General features: G+C 41.2%; 1 protein-coding gene across 1 annotated transcript in view; it reads left to right on the top strand.

The window, feature by feature from the left end:
• The window catches only part of LOC127617337 (protocadherin-11 X-linked-like), a 233,656-nt gene extending 225,822 nt beyond the window's left edge, over positions 1 to 7,834 (top strand). Inside the window, exon 8 of the mRNA XM_052089326.1 lies at positions 7,437 to 7,834. Coding sequence (XP_051945286.1) covers positions 7,437 to 7,834 — 398 coding nt within the window. The remainder of the gene's footprint in view (positions 1 to 7,436) is intronic.
• Positions 7,835 to 20,078: the final 12,244 nt, after the last annotated feature.

Genomic DNA, 20,078 nt, shown 5'->3' with positions numbered 1-20,078 from the left:
AACAGTCTTAGTTTGAATGCCATACTCTTGTGCAGGCTTCGATACAGTACTGCAAATATGCTCTTGTTGTACACTACATCTTTTGCACAGGTGTGAAAGATGATAAAACAGTATAGAGAATTGGGAAGATAGAAGTGTGAACAATTCTCAGGCATAAAACCGATGCTTCAATTTGTAACTTGCTCTTTTCCATGTGGAAACATTCCATCTTTTGTGCCAGATTTTCATTCAAATACAGGAACTGCACATGTGTTGCCCTGAAGTTTTTATTTTGCATTTAAGCGCCCTTACCGCTTTCTCTCTCTCCGGATGAACGCTTGACCACACCCCCGCTGCCACAATTATCTTTATTAAAAAGTCATTAGCTAACATTTGTTAATAAAACAGTGTGTTACGGTCCAGTCATTTGATTGGACAAGCAGCATTCAAGTCAAGTAATTTTTTGTGTATAGTGCCTTTCACAACACACATCATTTCAAAGCAGCTTTAAAGAAGATCAGGCATTAATAGAAGATAAAACTGTAATATCTATAGCGACTGTGAATTGTGTTTAAAAATAAGTAATTAAATATTACATTTAAAAATATACATTTTATTTATAACCCCAGTGTGCAAGCCGAAGGCGACTGTGGCAAGAAACACAAAAACTCCAACAGTGTTTATATTTTGTAAGAGCACGTTTCACTGTTTGTATTACTGTGCTTTGTAGTTTTCTCTGCATGAAATACCAATTCAGTTGTTTGCAACAATGTAACCAAGCAATTTTCATTGCCAGCATAAAAAATAGCAGGCTATTTTGTATTTGAAATGCCAGTTATGCATTATAAACAAACTGTTTAAAAAAAAACTCACTCTGCAGCCACCTTACCTACAGCCAAATCACATCTAGGTTGATATTAATAAGAATAACACGATTGTGAATGTGATTTTCCTCAAATGTAATGCTTAATAAAAATATGAATAAATTATTAATTGAGTTTCATTCAGATATTTTTGAAGTGTCATAGAATGTTACAATAATGTCCCAATGTGTTTATACATATTGTATTTGAATCAATGTTACCACATGTTACCAAGTTATCAGATAGTAAGCTTTAGCATATGAAATCTTCATTTGCTCAAATGCACAAAGTAGCACTCAGAACCTTAAAAGATGCTTCTACCCTCCATTACGTACATAAAATGTGTTATATGGCTCCATGGGTCCTGGAATTTCTTTAACATATTGCAGTTGCTGGAGTGTTGCATGCCCCTGGCCTCCAGTTGTAATTTATTTTTGCGACGCATGTCACAGTTTACATCCAACAGTACATCTGTACATTTGGGACTTGAATATATAACAGTGAAAGAGCACCATGAAATCATATGGATCTCCTCTGCAAAAGTAAAAGTGTAAATCACTCATAAGCAGCAATGAAATATGAGAGTGGTGCTGGAGTGGAGCTGGTGATGAAATGCATCTAGCCTGCAGTAAGTGGCCTTTCCTTGATTCATGAGAATGAAAGTGGGCCTCTTATTTCGCATGATGGTTGTGTCCCACCCTTGAGTGAAAAATTCCCCTTGTAAAACACCCATGGGGTCAAATAGCTCCATTATTATTAATGACCATCCATTTGCCAATCTAGATGTTGAGTTGGAGAGGGTGTGTAATGAAATGATAAAGTCTGTGTAATTACAAACTCAATTATTGTCTTTCAAATTTTGTTTTGGTTGACATAATCGAATTGGTTTGGAGCAAATGTCCTTTGTTTCATCTAGGTTTTTGCATTCATATATATGCAGAAACCATAGTTTTAATGCACATAACCATGGTGTTACTAAAGTAATATGGTGGTAACATAGGAACCATTGTTAATAATCTTTTTTGGTTACTGTAAATGTACAACAAAATACCATGGTGAAGCTATGGTCACTGTATTAAAACCAAGGTTATTTTTCATAAGGTAAGGTTAGGGTTAGGCTTAGGGTTATGGATTAATGTAGTGTGTCTGTGGGACTCTAAATAATTACAATAATCACACTGCACTGAAGCCCACATAATGTAGGTTAGTATTTAAATATGGGTACAAATAGAATCTGTGTAACGCTTGAGCAACGAGGCAGACGAGGAGATGCGGATCCAAATGCAGTGTTGACTTTATTAAATAAACAAACAGGTAAACACAAAGGAACAACCCTCAATGGGGAAATAAAACATAAAACTGAAAATTAGACACGATGAAAACAAACAGAGAACTCGGGCAGGGAACACTAACTACAAAAAACGATAGACAAGGACTGAACCAAAAACCAGGGTATAAATACATGAACATAGGAAAAAGGGGCAAATGAACAAACAGAACTCAAACAAGATAACAAGGTGATAAACAGAAGCAAAATGGCAAATTAACGAGGGCAGGTGCAAACAATGAACGTGAACACGAAAGCTAACAGAGAGACTATGGAGTTACAAAAGGGCCAAAAGTGAAATCTAAGGAGTACAAACGTGACAAAAATGGTAAACAAAAGGGCAACGGTGGAACAAGACAGGGTATTCATATAAATCTGACACTATTTGCACCAGGCTGCAATTACTATCTACCATTATTTGCACCAGGGTTGGGGTGCAAATAATATCTGCCACTATTTGTACTGGGATGTAAATAGCATATACCATTATTTGCACCAGGGTGCAAATAGCATCTGCATATTTGTTTTGTGTGGAGCAAAAAAGTACAGCACTGCTGAAGGTTGTCAAATGATAAAACTGTAATAATATCCTTAACTTTGCGTTGATATTTTCTCTAGTCTTGTTCTTTTCCCGTTCCCAAGGGTTCCAGCTGTACTGACATCAAGAGCAGTAATTAAATATATGTAAAATTTGCATACATGGCTGAAACGATGCTAAACTTTGATCAATTATGCCACCGTGTACCCCCTTTCGAGGGTATGTTTTGGCTCAGTGAACTTAACGAAGACTCATTACTTGATCATTTGCATTTGGAAAAGCACAACACTTAAACCGATGCCACGGACTCTCATGCAACTTTCATTTGTGCTCTTCAACAAAGATTGTTCACACAGAACACAGAGACATTTCTATTTCTGCATGCAATAAAGCTACATCGAAACCTGTAATACACTTTTGTAGCAAAATTACAAAGTGTTCATTAAAATTCAAGGCAGAATTCCCTCTTGTGACATAAAGCTCACTGCTTCATGCAGAAACGTGTTGTAGGTGGTACAGAGCCTGATTTCTTTAGCTCTATTGTCAACCAGATAATGTTTAGGCAGGAGAGAGCAAGTGAGAGAAATTATGTATTATATTTATGCAATTAGCTATCTAATTTGTATTAATGGGTTTGCACATGTTAACATAATGACTTGAGTAATCATCTCTCTGCCATCCTTGATGTAAATCCCATCAACATATACTGTATTCAGGTCATGCTGCTTTGCTAAACAGCCCCGTCACAAACTGTCATTTGTGTTCATTGTCAGACTTCAGCTTGTCCTTGCATTGCAAGTACTGTTTCATTTTGAATTTCCATCCACAAGTGCCCCATACTGTCAAAAACATTGTTTTCAGTTGTTGGTTTGTTTGGGGTTTGTTTTTTGCACAAATGCCACTTTAATCCAGCTATGTCTTAAGATGGCCTTTACTGTTAATTGTGTTAATAGTTTGTTTTGCAGGACACTTCAGGAGATTTGTTGTTGTTTATTGTTCCCCGACAGTATTCATTCAATCTGGTATCTCTTTGTATACAGTGAGATTTCACATTTAACAATCTCCACAACCTAGCTTTCAAATGCTCACTCTTTATTGTGTTATCTTAATAGGTTGGAAAAAGATTGACACACTTTTAGTTTTTTTTAGTTGGCAAAATTAAACTGAGATCTGCGAACAAAAGGCAAGACATAAGCAGTTTGTCATACGGGAGCTGTCTGAATTCCAGCGGCCCAATTTCTGATGACAATGCTGGAAAAGTTTTGCTGGGGAAGATGGAAAATATGTTCAAGGTCTTGCACCGCTGTAATTTGTAACCCGCACAAGAAGAGACAGTCACAATGTAAGTCAAACTACGTTTTATTGCAGGCAGGCAAAAGTACAATCAAGGGGCAAATCCAGTGAAGAGTAGTCAAGGGGAGCGAGAGGTCGAAGCCGGGGAATCGGAGAATATAAAAGGGGCAAATCCAAAGAGAGAGGTCGTGGAAAGCGTAGGGTCAAAGCCGGGGTAATCAGAATCAGGAGGCGGGTAAACTAACAAAGGGAGTAGACAGGGGTACTAGGGAAACTTGAAGAGGAGTTCAAGAGGAGATCAAAACTAGACGAGACTAGCGGGGGCAAAGACACGGGAAACTAAATACAATAACCAACCACCGTGAGACGAAAGGGTAGTGATATATATAGGGGCGAGTGCAGGTGTAAACCATGACAGGTGATGAGACGAGTGCAGGTGAAACTAATGTGCAGGAGTGCAGATGACGCGAGTGCAGGTGGTCATAATGTTCTGGGGGATTGGAAACGCGTGAGAAACTCGAGGAAGGGAGATTGCCTACGAGCATGTGAGCGAGAAGGAGCAAGTGGGCGTGAGGGCTCGAGCGAGCAAAAAGAGCGTGCGAGCTCGAGGGGGCGGAACGAGCGTGGGAGCTCGAGGGGGTGGAACGAGCGTGGAAGCTCGAGGGGGCGGAGCGAGGGAGCGGGGTTCGTGACATAATTACTATTCTGAATCAGCTGGAGCCTCAATCAATAAACACTGGCCATTTCTTGAAATGTTTCGATCTACAGACAATTTGCTTTAAATGTGAGCTGTTATTAGAATCCCTATTAATCTCAGAGAAAATGGATTTGACATTTTAAAAGTATTTATTTTGATAATGTAAATATAATTACCCTATACAACATTCAGTTTTAAATAGCCATCTGCAGGAGACCTTTGTGTTGAAATTAAAATTATTTCCCCCAAGAGCTAGGTTTTCCAACAAACATTTATGGATATGGAGACTGGAGCACGTGGGGTCTGATTCTTTTTTTAAAGGTTGACGGGAGACTAGTGATTCCCCCTGAATACAAAAAGCACTTAAACAGCATCAGAGTGAGTTTCTGCCTCTGGCTGACGAAAGCATTCAGTGCTGTCACCCACATCAGTCAAGCAATACAAGTCCCTGTGGAGAAGAAACTGATATGGACATCTTTGGAGCTGTTTAATATGAAATATCACATGCAAAAATAGTAGCTCTCCTGGCTGTTGACATAGCGCCGCTGACAGCTCGTGCTGTGTCTCTGCACACTGGAAAGCAGTGTGACTCCAAAGCACCTTTCAAACATAATGTAATTACACACTCTCCACTGTTTGTGCTGATTACCCACCACACACACACACACACACACACACACACACACACACACACACACACACACACACACACACACACACACATTCTCCTGCTGTGCAAATGCACTAAAGGTGTTTACATGGTGCTGAGTGAATGTGTTAGGACTGTGTCTGCCTCCATGCATTAATCTATCCACTGTGGCTTGATGCGCTTGGACCTCAAAAGAACAATGGTTTAGAAAGACACCTCCAATTTCCAAAGCAGCTCTGGGATGATTTACAGCAGGCTCAGAGAGCAACCCGGCCAGCGCTCATTCTGTTTGCTCAGAGAGTGAGTGAGCAGCATCATTTTTCCTTAATGAAGTTAGTGACCCTTTGAAAGGTGACACGTTTACCGCTTCACTGATTTATGCACTAATGCTCTGAGGCAGACTGTAGCAGAGTACGACCAGAAAGATATGGCCACATCTCTTTTTTTTATTTATGTCTAGTCTGTTCTCTACTTCTTTTCCTCTCTGTCTGTTTCTAGGTTTCTTAATTTGTACCTACAGTATCTGTACAGTCCCCTGATATTAATTACTGACACACAAAATTCAAAGTATCTCTTACAAAAACAGTAATATAATATTATATAATACACAGAATGTTATGTTGTGTTATGTTATAACAGTATAATATTAATAAAATTATTATATTATATTGTCATCAACGATGCTAGATTACAACATTCAGTAAAATATTTGAATGTATACGGTAATGTGTACATTTAATGTACTTTGACTGGTCTATTTTTTATCACCCTTTATCTACAACAGATCATTTTAAATGTTCTGTTAAGAATTTAAGAAGTAAAGTACAAATATTCCATGTAATCTTTTAAATAAACTACACATAGTACATAATAATAAAAATAAAAAAATTGCATAAATCCATTTAAAAAGGTTTTATATGGAGTGTAGCATGTCAAACCATGCTACACTCTACTGAATGGTAGACTTTTCCACAAAACATGGTACCATGGCATTATACATTTATACAAATACAATAGCATTACCATGATACATATAAAAACATCCTGGTAATTCCATGATACTTTTTTGGTCAGTGACATTAAGATGCTCACTATGCTTATACTGTATTTATAATAAGTATTACTTTTCAGCATATATATATATATATATATATATATATATATATATATATATATATATGCTGAAAAGTAATACTGAACACTAAAAAGCTTTAAATCTACTGCCTCACTATTGTAAAAAAATAAATAAAAATAGAATCAAATAAATAACCCGAGCATGGCAAATAGGTAGTGCTGGAAACCCAGACCTCGTCCTAACATCGTTGCTAACATCTTTACTTACGCAAATATGCAAAATTATTTCTACATCACAGCTTGGCGTGGGGGCCTGAAGGACTGAAGTAATGTTCTGGCAAAGCTTTCCTTTTCTTAGATATACATATGACACTGCAGGGCTCCTGGTTACCTCCTCGAGCACTGTTTTACATTCAAATTTTTGGAGTTGACAGGTTTTATGACTGGGGCTCAATGGTGAGGCCTTTTCCTTGGCAAATCTTACATGTGATGTCAGAGCAGGTTTAATGAAATAAGAAAGTTTGAGGACTGTAGTTTACTGTCCTTTTCCTTCTTGCAAATCACATTTTGTTCCTCTTTTTTTTTGCCTAATATGTGTCAAATATGCTAACAAATAGGCAAGGATGCAAACGTACAAAAGGTACGTCACAAAGGCAGTGATAAAATAAGTAATTGTTTTTGAGCTGTTCATTAATTCTTTAATAAGTAAAAGCCAATCTTAGACACAAACTGCAGAGGCTTTTTTGAGATTTAATTAAGCTACAGGGAATTCACTGCATATTGTAGGTAAACACATAAGGCCATGGGAATACCATTTAAATGAAAAGAAACTAGATTAATTAAACATCTATCGCTGCCTTTTATTTCTCTAAAAAGCAGACATTTACAGGTCAGTGTTCGATAACTGCAACAAATCTGTCTTTCTTTCTAAGTGCTTTAAAAGAGAAAAGAGGATTTAGTTTTCTTCTGTGCTGAGCTGTTGACTGAGTCTCTACATGTCATTTCATTATCCACAGCTATTGAAGTTAACCTGCAGAAGGCTCTCGCCGAAGCCTCAGAGACCTGTACCCAGGAATGTCTGATCCTGGGTCATTCTGACAGCTGCTGGATGCCGCCAGCGCTGACCCAGTTCCAGACATCCGGTGCCGCCACTCTGCCTTCCTTTGGATTTCAACAAAGCTGGGTGCGGGGGACCATTCCAGATGGGCATCACACCCTTGGCAGGTCAGTGCCCAAAGATGATCTGGACAAAGGGAGCAACCGGCCCCAATTCTACAACACTCTTGAGAGACACTGCAGCAAGAAAGAGGATCCCATCAAGGTCATCCCTCTAGCCAGCTTTTCTGCTACATCCAGCCCACAAACGTCAGTGAGCGGAGTCTCCTCCACCTTCCTGCATGAGCATCAACTGTAAAAGCACCACGTCACCATGATATGAGCACCAGGCAAGGGTAGGCTTCAGAACATGACATAAAGAGAGTGCCTACAAAAAAAAAAAGAAACTGATGGATTGGGATGATTTTTAGCATTTATGATACCTTTCGTGAAAGCTGGATGTTTTTTAAATATTGGAGAAGGATTAAAGGCAGTTTAAAGTGAAGGACAGTAGCTTTCATTATCCTCTATAATGCTGAATACAAGTAAAGTAGACAAACGGTAGATATAGACCAAAGTAGCTCCTCAAGTATAAAATTAAAAAATTTAAAAATAGGAAATGAAAGGAAAGAAAGAAAAAAAAATGCTGAATGTGTCTTTTTTATGACAGGTTAATGGCCAATTAATGAATTTTTATTGTTGATCAAAAAGGATGATATATGATCTTAGCTTTTATTTAGTTTTTTTTGCACCTCTTGAATGCAACTTGACATAGCAAATTACTTTTAAATGTACTCTATTTTAAGAAATAATTGTATACATTTACATGCACACAAATATTCATATGTAAATTTATGTAAAGAACTTATGTAAACATCATGTTTTAGATTATCCAAAGGATAAAAGAAGAAAACTACTGTTAATGTGCATATTCCAGAAATTATTTGGTATAATTTTGAATATGTGCATACTCCTTTAAATTCTGGCACTTGTGGTGTTAGCAAGTTTACTTGGTGCTCACTAGCAGCATTAGTCATTGTCTACATGCTTTGCACACAAATACAGACTCGCATTCATAAACAGAACAATAAAAGTTAATTCTCAGTAAAACTGACTCCGGGTTACGAACCACATTTGGAATATTATGATGCATGTAAACAGTCATTAAGGTTAAGTGTTGTGCGTGAGCGCTGGGTGACTGCAATATTTCTTTTGGCTTGGTGAGGTGCATCGTTTCCAGTTGAATTTCCACCTGACTCTGTTTTATTCTGGTGATTTTTGAGAGTTCCCAGTTCCCAGCCCCTGAATGTGCTGCTTACACTCTGTCAAGACCACAGACACTGCTAAACCTCTCTGCAAATATTAGTCTTGCTCGGTGTTAACACGTGGAAACTTTTATGTATTCGTTTTATTTTCTTCTTGAACTTTGATATTAGCTCCTCTCTCCCTCATGAGCTTAGGGCCTTCCTCTATGTTCAGTGTTTTGGTAGCTTCCATTCATCTGACACCCTTTCTCTCCCCATTATGATGAACAAACTTGTTTTCAACTTTAGCTCATTTGCCGAACCAGGGAAGGCACAGATACGGCTAAAAAGACATCCTTTGTTTTAGTTCCCTTCCGAGGGAACTCGCACTGCGTCGTTGAAAACGACTCTTTGGGGAACGCTCCTTAGCGTGCGCCTCTGAAGTATGAATGAAACTATTCCAATCTTGATTGGTGTTGCGTCATGACGTAACATGTGACGGCATAACCGGATGCATAAAAGTGACGCCGGCACACATACACATTAGCTTTCAGCTCTTCAGCAAAGCTCTATGTTGAAATTGTTTGTCTTATTTGGTGTTGTTTGTCTGATTTAAAAATATTATGGCCACCGAACAGTTCAAGAAGTGCGTGCACCCCTGCCCTCGTTTCATTACGGGTAGGGACACGCACGCTTTATGTGTGAACTGTTTGGGAGCGCAGCACGCACAGGCAGCTCTCGAGGGATCTGCCTGTGAAAGTTGTGAAGCACTACCCATGAGAGTGCTGCGCTCCGGTTGGCGTGCTTTGATGAGCACGGTCAGGCTCGCGTTCCCCACGGTTTTGGTCCCGCGTCTGTTGAGGCAGCGCGGCGATTGAGATCGCGGGGTTCGCAGCGGATTTTGCAGATGAGAATGAGACTGCTGCGGCACTTTCTCATTCTTCGTTTGAGGATCCCGAGCCTACTGTGTGTGGTGCAGAAGCCCGCGTCGCGGCTTCTTCTGCCCATGATCAGGTCCCGATGCTTGAGCTCACTGCTTCCGAGGAAGTGGATATGCTCAGCATCGATGCGGATCGACCGTGAGCCAAGCACGCCGGTTTTTGGCCAAGCTTATGAGGAGCTGATTGAGGTTATGACGCGTGCCGTGGCCAGACTGAATATCAGCTGGCCACAAAATGAGCAGGGAACGCAAGTTGAAAGCAAATTAGACGTGCGTTTCCTGCGGCACAGATCACAACCTCAGCGCCGGGGTTTGCCGTTTTCCCGATCTCCACAGAACGAGATCGTGGGGTAAACCGCGATTCGTCCCGTATCTCCAGCCCCAGTGTTTGATTACAGAACGATGTTTTGGGGGCACGGGATATGGGCTAAAACCCGGCGCTGCCTAGTAAGCCCTGCAGAGATACATCTGCTTTAATAAGTAGGGCTTACATGGCGGCACACAAGCGGTGTAGGTTTCCGCCGTCTCTGGCGCTTGGGCCACATCAATTTCCACCGAACGCACACTGTATGTTCGTGTCAAAAAAAAAAAAAAAATATATATAAAAAAAAAAAAACAACAAGCATCAATTGTGGTCACAAGAACCATATCGACTAAATCCTGCCGGTCTCTCGCTTCAGGAAGTCGAGAACAGTGCTTGAAAAACACCGGGAGGCTGGTTCCCTTAGTTGAAGCTTCGGAAAGAGGTCCTACCGAGGTGGTAGAACCTCGGAGGGCTGCCCCCACTGCAGAGCAACCGAGGTTGCTCTGCAGCGGAGTCCTCAGGAAATCGGTGTCGGTTCCCGCCGTCTTTGACGCCGGGCCACATCAATTTCCAGCGAACGCACACCGTGCCGTTACGTGTCAAAAAAAAAAAAACAAGCATTAATGGTGGTCACAAGAACCATATCGACTAAATCCTGCCGGTCTTTCGCTTCAGGAAGTCGAGAACAGTGCTTGAAAAACACCGAGACCAGCCTCGAGAGGCTGGTTCCCTTAGTAGAAGCTTCGGAAAGAGGTTCTACCGAGGTGGTAGAACCTCGGAGGGCTGTCCCCGCTGCAGAGCAACCGAGGTTGCTCTCGCAGCGGAGTCCTCAGGAAATCGGTGTCGGTTCCCGCCGTCTCTGACGCTCGGGCCACATCAATTTCCAGCGAACGCACACCGTGCCGTTCAGCGTCAAAAAATAAAAAACACACATCAATTGTGGTCACAAGAACTGTATCGACTAAACCCTGCCGGTATCTCGCTTCAGGAAGTCGAGAACAGTGCTCGAAAAACACCGAGATCAGCCTCGAGAGGCTGGTTCCCTTAGTAGATTTTGTTGAGGCATGGAATCATCTTCCCAACATATCTGCATGGGTCCTGCATATAATAAAATCAGGGTACAGACTGCAGTTCGGGCACCACCCCCCAAATTCTCTGGGGTGGTGCAGACTACAGTGGTTCGGAGCAGGCTCAGGTGATGGAACAAGAAGTGCAATCTCTGCTGCTGAAGGAGGCCATAGAACGTGTTCCTCATTCAGACAAGGAGTCCGGTCTTTACAGCCGGTACTTTATAGTTCCAAAAAGGATGGGGGTTGAGGCCGATTTTAGATCTCAGAGTTTTGAACCGGCCTTTGAGGAGGTTCAGGTTCAAAATGCTTACCATTCCTGTCATCGTGAGTCAGATCAGATCCGAGGACTGATTTGTCACGATAGATCTAAAATACGCCTATTTTCATGTACCCATCCTTCCATGTCACAGGAGGTTCCTGAGGTTACGCTTCGGGGTGAAGCTTACCAATATCGGGTTCTTCCGTTCGGCCTAGCACTCTCTCCCGCACATTCACCAAATGTATGGATGCAGCTCCTGCTCCTCTGAGACTTCAGGGCATCCGCATACTGAATTATATCGATGACTGGCTCATTCTGGCCCAGTCTCGAGAAATGGCGGTTCGGCATCGAGATGTCGTCCTTGGCCATATTCGAAGTTTGGGGTTGAGACTCAACACAAAAAGAGTGTGTTACAACCATCCCAGTGCACAACATTTCTGGGTGTTGTGTGGGACTCGATTACGATGCAGGCACGCATGTCTCCTGCGCGTATCGAGTCCCTTATGGCGATGGTGTCCGGGTTAGAGCTAGGCCAGGCCATCACTGTAAAGCAATTTCAAAGACTGCTGGGCCTCATGGCAGCGGCATCCAACATTGTACCGTTGGGCCTTCTACACATGAGGCCCCTCCAGTGGTGGCCGAAAGCCAAGGGGTTTTCCCCAGCGGGAATCCATTTCAGTATAATCAGAGTAGCGCGCAGGTGCCTTCGTTCTCTGCTAATATGGAAGAAACCTTGGTTCCTGTCCCAAGGGCCAGTGTTGGGAGCGTCATGTCGCCGGAAAACCGTTTCGACAGACGCCTCCCTCACTGGCTGAGGCGCGGTCATGGACGGCCGCTTTGCCAGGGGTCTGTGGCAGGACCATCATCATTCTTGGCACATAAACTGTCTAGAGATGTTGGCTGTGTTCAGGGCTCTGAGGAGCTTCCTTCCAGACATCAAGGGTTACCATGTCCTAGTACGTTCGGACAATACATCAGTGGTAGCTTATCTGAACCGACAAGGAGGACTCAGATCGCGCCCTCTGTGCAGACTGGCGCATCAGATAATTCTTTGGTCCCAAGGGAAAATACTGTCTATCAGAGCAATGTATATTCCGGGGTTCAGAATCAGGGAGCAGACATCCTGTCGAGGCAGGGGCTGAGGCCCGGGGAATGGAGACTTCATCCAGAGGTGGTGAAGTTGATATGGGACAAATTTGGACCATCAGAAGTGGATCTGTTCGCGTCTCGAGAGACGTCCCACTGTCCACTTTGGTTCTCCCTCTCACATCCAGCCCCACTGGGGTTGGACGCCATGGTACAGGCTTGGCCGAGGCTTCGCCTGTACGCATTTCCCCGATCGCTCTGCTCCCGGGAGTCCTGGAAAGGGTCCGCCAAGAGGGCATCAGTCTACTTCTGGTTGCCCCCATGTGGCCGGCCCGAGTATGGTTCTCAGACATAATTTCACTCCTGATAGCTCCGCCATGGCAGATTCCTCTGAGGAGGGATCTGTTGTCTCAGGCGGGGGCACAGTCTTCCACCCTCGTCCAGAGCTGTGGAAACTGTGGGTCTGGCCCCTGAGGGGGTTCAGTACCTAAATGCTGGTCTATCAGTGGGGGTGGTTGAAACCATACTTAGCTCTAGGGCTCCGTCTACTAGGAGATTATATGGCCTCAAGTGGAATGTGTTCTCCACTTGGTGTAGAGAACATGAAGTAGATCCAGTTAACTGCCCGGTGGCTTCAGTTCTGGAGTTTCTTCAAGATCGTTTCTCTGCGGGTCTCTCCCTTCCACACTCAAGGTGTGCGTGGCTGCCATTTCGGCGTTCCATGCACCACTGAGTGATGGGCCTCTGGGGAGGCACCAGCTGGTCATTCGTTTTCTCCGTGGTACATGGAGGATGAGACCGACAACCAGGTCCAGGGTTCCTGCCTGGGACCTGGCGGTGGTTCTCGAAGGGTTATCCCTGGCCCCCTTCGAACCCCTTCAGTCGGCTTCGCCCAAGGACCTGGCGTTCAAGATGGCTTTTCTCTTAGCTATTACCTCTCTAAAGAGGGTGGGTGATCTTCAAGCCCTGGCAGTGACGCCAGCTTGCTTGGAGTTTGCCCCTGGCGGAGTTAAAGCCATTTTACACCCGAGACCTGGCTATGTGCCTAAGGTGCCGTCTAACACGGCACGGTCTCACGGTCCTGCAGGCTTTTCATCCTCCACCTTATGTGTCGGCAGAAGAAGAGAGGCTCCATTTGCTCTGCCCTGTCAGAGCTTTGAGCGTTACCTCGAGAGGTCCTCTTCTTGGAGGAGGTCGGACCAACTGTTAGTGTGTTTTGGGTCACCTAAGAAGGGGCTCCCTGCCTCAAAACAAACCATTAGTAATTGTATTGTTCAGGCTATTATCTCGGCCTACAAGGTGCATAATTTGCCTTCACCTTTGGCCGTGAGGGCTCATTCAACTAGAGGCATGGCGTCCTCTAGGGCTCTCTTATCGGGAGTACCCCTCCAGGAGATCTGTGAGGCAGCCGGTTGGGCTACCCCGCACACTTTCATCAGGTTTTTACAGTCTGCACCTCCCTAGTACGCCTGGCGCACGTGTGCTCTCGTCCTAGCTGAGTGCCTGAGTTCAGTTTCACCCTAGGGCAGGCCTTTTTTCGGTCGCGTGGCCTAGTGGGCATTCGTTCCCCAAAGAGTCGTTTTCAACGACGCAGTCGCGAGTTCCCTCGGAGGGAACGTCTCGGGTTATGACTATAACCCTTGTTCCCTGAGAAGGGAACGAGACACTGCGTCGTCCTGCCACGCCCCTCAAGGCCTGAGAGCGGCTTGCTTCATCGCTAGGCTAATGTGTATGTGTGCCGGCGTCACTTTTATGCATCCGGTTATGCCGTCACATGTTACGTCATGACGCAACACCAATCAAGATTGGAATAGTTTCATTCATACTTCAGAGGCGCACGCTAAGGAGCGTTCCCCAAAGAGTCGTTTTCAACGACGCAGTGTCTCGTTCCCTTCTCAGGGAACAAGGGTTATAGTCATAACCCGAGACGTTTTGTTTGTTTCTTTCTTTCTTTCTTTCTGCTAATAAGATTTTCTCTTTATATATATAATTTATGCACCATAATAAGTGCTATGGAACCAATTATGAGAATCTCCCAATAGTATAATTATTTTGATCAGTAATCACCAGAACAGCTATAGAAGCAGAACCCTGCTCTATAATAGTATAATGAGCTACTGTTTGTGTTTGCATGTAGTGTGTGCTTGCTACCTAAATGGTGCATACTTCTTTGAAAACTTTTTAAGATGCATAAGCTTTCACAACATTTATGTAATGATGTCAAAGAAACAGCCTTAAGGTTTAGATCTGTATCGAATGGATGAAATGAAATGACTGCTAAGTGAGGTAGAACATTGTTTTCAGGTCGGGATAGAATTGTGCCACATTTTTGTAAAAACGTTTGACTATAACAATTACCAGCTTCTTTCAGAAAAAATTTTGATCCCACAAAGAGGCTTGAGAGGTTGAGAAATCCGCAACATTTTGCCTTAAGGCTCCAATATACATGTGACAAAGTTCTTCTTTGTTCTTCGCTCAGAGCTAGAAAGAAGTTTGAAACAGCCAAGCAACGGTATACGGTCTGTGACAATTCAGACATCAGCCACACCGTTAGGGGAGGTATTTAGAGGAGCATTAAAATATAAGGATGCACAAGACTACATGTAAAACATGAATGTAGCAGCATGTCAAACAAAGTGAATGGGCACTAAAAAATATTTGAGTAGATTTGGTTCCTTTTATAGGCTAATTACACAAAATGTTCTTGGAAAATGTCTCTGTGTTAACGATAGTACAAATGTAGGTACTTTGCACCAGCTCGGCAATGCTGAACATCAGTTTGTTGTTCTTTTTTTTATAGATTTATTTTAATTTTCTCCCCTTTTCTCCCCAATTTGGAATGCCCAATTCCCAATGCGTTGTAAGTACTCGTGGTGGTGTACTTACTCGCCTCAATCCGGGTCTGAGACCGTCAATAAACGCACCTTATAACGTGGCTTGTTGATCGTGTTACTGCGGAGACGTAGCGTGTGGAGACCCACACTATTCTCCGTGGCATCCACACACAACTCACCACTCACCCCATTGAGAGCACACCACACATTACAGCACCCACGAGGAGGTAATACCATGTGACTCTACCCTCCCTAGTAACCGGGCTAATTTGGTTGCTTAAGAGACTTGCCTCACTCAGAGACTTCGTCAGTCAGTCAGTCAGCACTTCAAAGTTGCAACTCCAGGGGTGGTAGTCTGTGCAGTGTGTTCTTCTTGATTGATCTTGACTGAATGGAAAAACTGATCTGGATCAAATATCTGAAATAAATTATGTGGAGCACCTGGTCACACCCACCCATGATGTGGACCAATAGCAGTATGAAGGTGTTTAGCAGCTGCTACAAAGTTTTCCAAAGAGTATGTGCTAGCGGGCTGTTTCAAACCACCAAAAGTATCTCAAAACACCTTTGTTTTGGCCAGATTTTGTGTGAAATTATCACACCAGTTCATTATTTGGTTTCAAATACCATTACCTTTAGTACATTATATACTGATGACAGAAATAATTTGGCCAGTGATCCAAAACATTAGTTAAGTGTACGTGCCAGTGAAAAGAACTGTGCGATGTGAGACATCTCTTGGTGTGATGCTCTTTGATGCAAGATAACTGATAATTACTCCAGCAGCTGTTCGCTTAACAACAATATAAATTATGTTGAAGATACTTGATTAAGAGTAATACTTGCAGTGTGGGAATAAGGTCTGTGCCCTGGTCTGACACTAAAGCACTTGCATGTCTGCTATATGACAGTATCAATTGGACAAGTGTATTTAGTGACAATGAATGAACAGTAACTATCTATGTAATAGATCAATACACACTGATAGACAATATAACATGGACTATTAGTATCTGTATTGCTTACCACAGCTTGAAAATATCTGCTTTTGTTCATTAATCTCATAAAAAAACTAAAAGTTACAAAGTTCTAAAAACTGATTTTGGATGTCTTTTGAGCTTTCAATGATTAAAGACAATAGGGGAATTTTCTATTGAATTGCAGCAACTGATAGCACTATATATTTGCACAAGCAGTTTGCATAGTTTTAGCACCCGATTCACTAAAGGAACCGTGAGAATCGTGTAACGATGCAAACATACCCACAAAATATGTGTAATTATGTTTTTTCTTTATGTTTTACATTTATATACATTATTTATGCCATAACTTGCACCTCTACAGGTGTGCATTCCTGTGTCTTTTTAAAGGTTGTGGAAGATTGGCATGATCTGTTATACTTTGCTTGGAAATGACATGACTGTGGCATACTTTTTGCTCAATTATATTTTATGGTTCCTTTCTGTTCAATGGTATAATTTCCACTGTGTAGTGCTAAAAGCAAGTTACATTTCTGCCTATAAAGTTATAAGTAAAAAACCTACCCCTCTACTTTAAAACTAAATTTAACCTATAATGTCATTAAAAGCAAATGTGAGATGAAAAACAGATGAAGTTTTTGAGGTTAATGCTCCATCGAGTTTTAAATCATCAAAGATCTCTCCCTACCCTAAACCTTTAAATTAAGCCTAAACATAACCGATAGTGTTTGAAAAAGGAAAGAGCAAAATTAATAATGGAAATGTTAAAATGTATGGTCTTACAAGTCATGCACTATATTAAAATGTATAGATGTCAAAGATAGCATTTTGTGAGGAGCAGGGTAAAGTGTTTATGAAATAATAATCTTTATTTGTGATTTTGTGTGAGGTAATAAATCTGTTTTAGTAGGTGAAATAAACACTACAGTTAATTTCAATTAGAAAGTGCTGCAATATGTACAAAGAGCAATGTAAAAATCATTTTGCAAAAATGAAGGTATAGTACCGTGATTGTATGTTTTGGATTGGGATTGCAGGTGGTTAGTGTAATAAAACATAGTTTAAAATATGCACGCAAAAGTGACAAAACTGTTTAGTAAATTAAGAAATTATATATTTCTGAATTCTTTAAGAACTGCAAGGATTTCAAGGTTTCACATTAACTGATTGATGTTCTTGAAGGATACTTAAAAAGTAAATAAAAAATTATCCCCCTTTCTCCCCAATATCGAATGCCCAATTCTCACTTCTTAGTAGGTCCTCGTGGTGGCACAGTTACTCACCTCAATCGGGGTGGTGGAAGACAATTCTCTGTTGCCTCTGCTTCTGAGACAGTCAATCCACACATCTTATCACGTGGTTCGTTGTGCATGACACCCCGGAGACTCCCAGCATGTGGAAGCTCATGCTACTCTCCATGATCCACGCACAACTTACCACATGCCCCATTGAGATCAATAACCTAATCGTGAACATGAGGAGGTTACCCCATGTGATTGAAGGATGTTTTTGTATAGTGGAACAACTACATTAGTGCCAAAGTTATACCAAGTAATGAGTGAGTAGAAAGAAAAAGAGAATGAAAACAAGAGCATTCATGATAAATAAATGCATAAAAGGTCTCAATATGCTTAGATATTCTGCCCCTCTAGCACGCACTTACTTTTCTAAAAAGTGTGTTTCCCAATGTATAATGTAAGCAACCTTGTTAATTAAGTGTTCCTTTTCCTTTTGATATTTTTGGATTTACCAAATCAGATTATTGGAAAATAGTATGACAAAGCCTCTCAGCAGTCACGCCTATTCATTTGCATATGGTTCTGGTTGACCTCTACTTGCTGATTGTGTTGTGGAGCACTCAACCCATGTTCTGACACTAATCAGTAGCTTTATGCTGTCATATGGTCACCTCCCTTGGGTTGCATTATAGTTAGAACCCTGCACTGAGAGGAATGCATTACAATGCCAATACCTCAATACACAAATTAAATCAATTCTCATCATGACAAAAGACTGAAAGAGCAAATTGTACATAGACATACTTAGCAGTTACCCCGGGGAACAGATTTTAAAATACCGGATATGTAAACAAAAGGAAATGTGGTTAATAATTGCTGAAAATAGTTGAATTTATTGCTAAAAGACAACAACGATGAAATGTCTGAAAAATGAGAGGACAATCTCTGTTGTAATGTATTTAATACATACTGTATGCATACTGTATATTATTATATGTGTGCATTTGTGTTTGTGTGCATGTATGTATTCTGGGACAGAACTGGCCAGATAATGTATGTACTCACTATGTATCTTGTATAGAATCTGAAAAGAATATGATACTGCTGATATATTAAAAAATCTGCTTGTAATCTAAACATCATTTGTTGTAGTTCACACTTTCTTTCTTTCTTCAGAAGTGAGCTTTTGTGTGCCAGCAGTATAGAACACTGTTGAACAATTAAAGTATACCTTGACATAACCCTGTAAAATACTCCTAGAATATAAAAAAGAAAAAGAAAACACTAATTTACATTTGGTGTAATGTTTTTTCTTGTCTATTTCTTGAGCCATTAAATATTGTGTACCTTTAGACATTCTGTTGTCTGTCCTATCATTTGAGAATTCCTCTTTAATTCTATTCTATTCTTATGGACTGAAAAGCCTTGATGTGGAAAACAGGTGGTGGTGCAAAATACTTACAAAAAAGAAGAAAGAAATGCAGTTATGAACCTTCTAGACCAGCCTCCATTAGGGACATTGTGCATATAAAATACTGTCTATTTGCAGGAAAAGGTGGAGGGAACTCTTATTAAGTCTGTCTGCACAGACAATAGCAGTTACACAGCTGTTAGAGGCATTTATTCAGAGGAGTTAGGCAACACACCTGAGAGATTTTAGGAGACAGAGAAGAGGCCGCATAGGTGGCCTCAAGAATAAATAGTGAGTCTGTGCATATAACCATCATTATGTGCTCTTCAAATGTGCCAGTTCTGCAACTCTGGAATGGACCAAAGATAAATAGAGGTGGGAGCAAGAAAGGAGCCTTGTGAAGCAAATGAATAGATTATCCAAGCAAAAGGTTCCTGAACAGTTTGCTGAACTGCCTAGTTATAATCTTTTTCTGCTGACTTTACATTTTTGATGCTTGATGAGCATGTACACTATGTGTGAGTGTGTTCTTAAAGGGGTCATATAATGCCATTTTTGTACAAGTTAATATGAATCTTTAGGGTCTAAATGAAAACTTTGTAATATACTTTTATTAAAAATTCTCATTAGTATTTTAAGAAAACACTAATTTTACCTGCTCAAAAACAGCTCTGTTTTCAGCACGCCGTTTCAGTGCATATGACTTTAAATGATAATGCGTTTTGGTCACCCCGCCTCTCCGTTGCCTATACGAAAGCAAAAATAAGTGATCAGATAACATCAATTAGAGTATTAATAGTCTTGAATCATATGCATTTGCAAGATGTAAACAGTATTTTGCTAGTATTGTGTTCCATTCATCTTAATGCAGTTATAACTGTTTTTTTGACATTACTTCTTAATCAGTAACATACAAGTAAACCAGGTGTAACTTAGTGTTACCATGTTAACTGTAACACCTGCGTACACAGTTTTTAATAACACAATAACCATAACGCGTTGTTCATTATAAACGTGGGATTATGAATTATATTGAGAACGTCGTAACGTTATGGAAAACATGCCGTAATGTACCCTGAGTGTAAACATTAGCCACATTCATTGTGAAGCGTCCAAGCGATTTGCAAAGATTAATATAAAGGTTAATAAAACGTTACACTTACTTCTTCTGGAGGTGCAGAGGGAATATAAATAGTT

Source organism: Xyrauchen texanus, chromosome 23 (genome assembly GCF_025860055.1).
Source record: "Xyrauchen texanus isolate HMW12.3.18 chromosome 23, RBS_HiC_50CHRs, whole genome shotgun sequence".
Taxonomy (NCBI): Eukaryota; Metazoa; Chordata; class Actinopteri; order Cypriniformes; family Catostomidae; genus Xyrauchen; species Xyrauchen texanus.
Note: the sequence above shows the minus strand (reverse complement) of the source record. Positions and strands in the feature narration are given on the sequence as shown.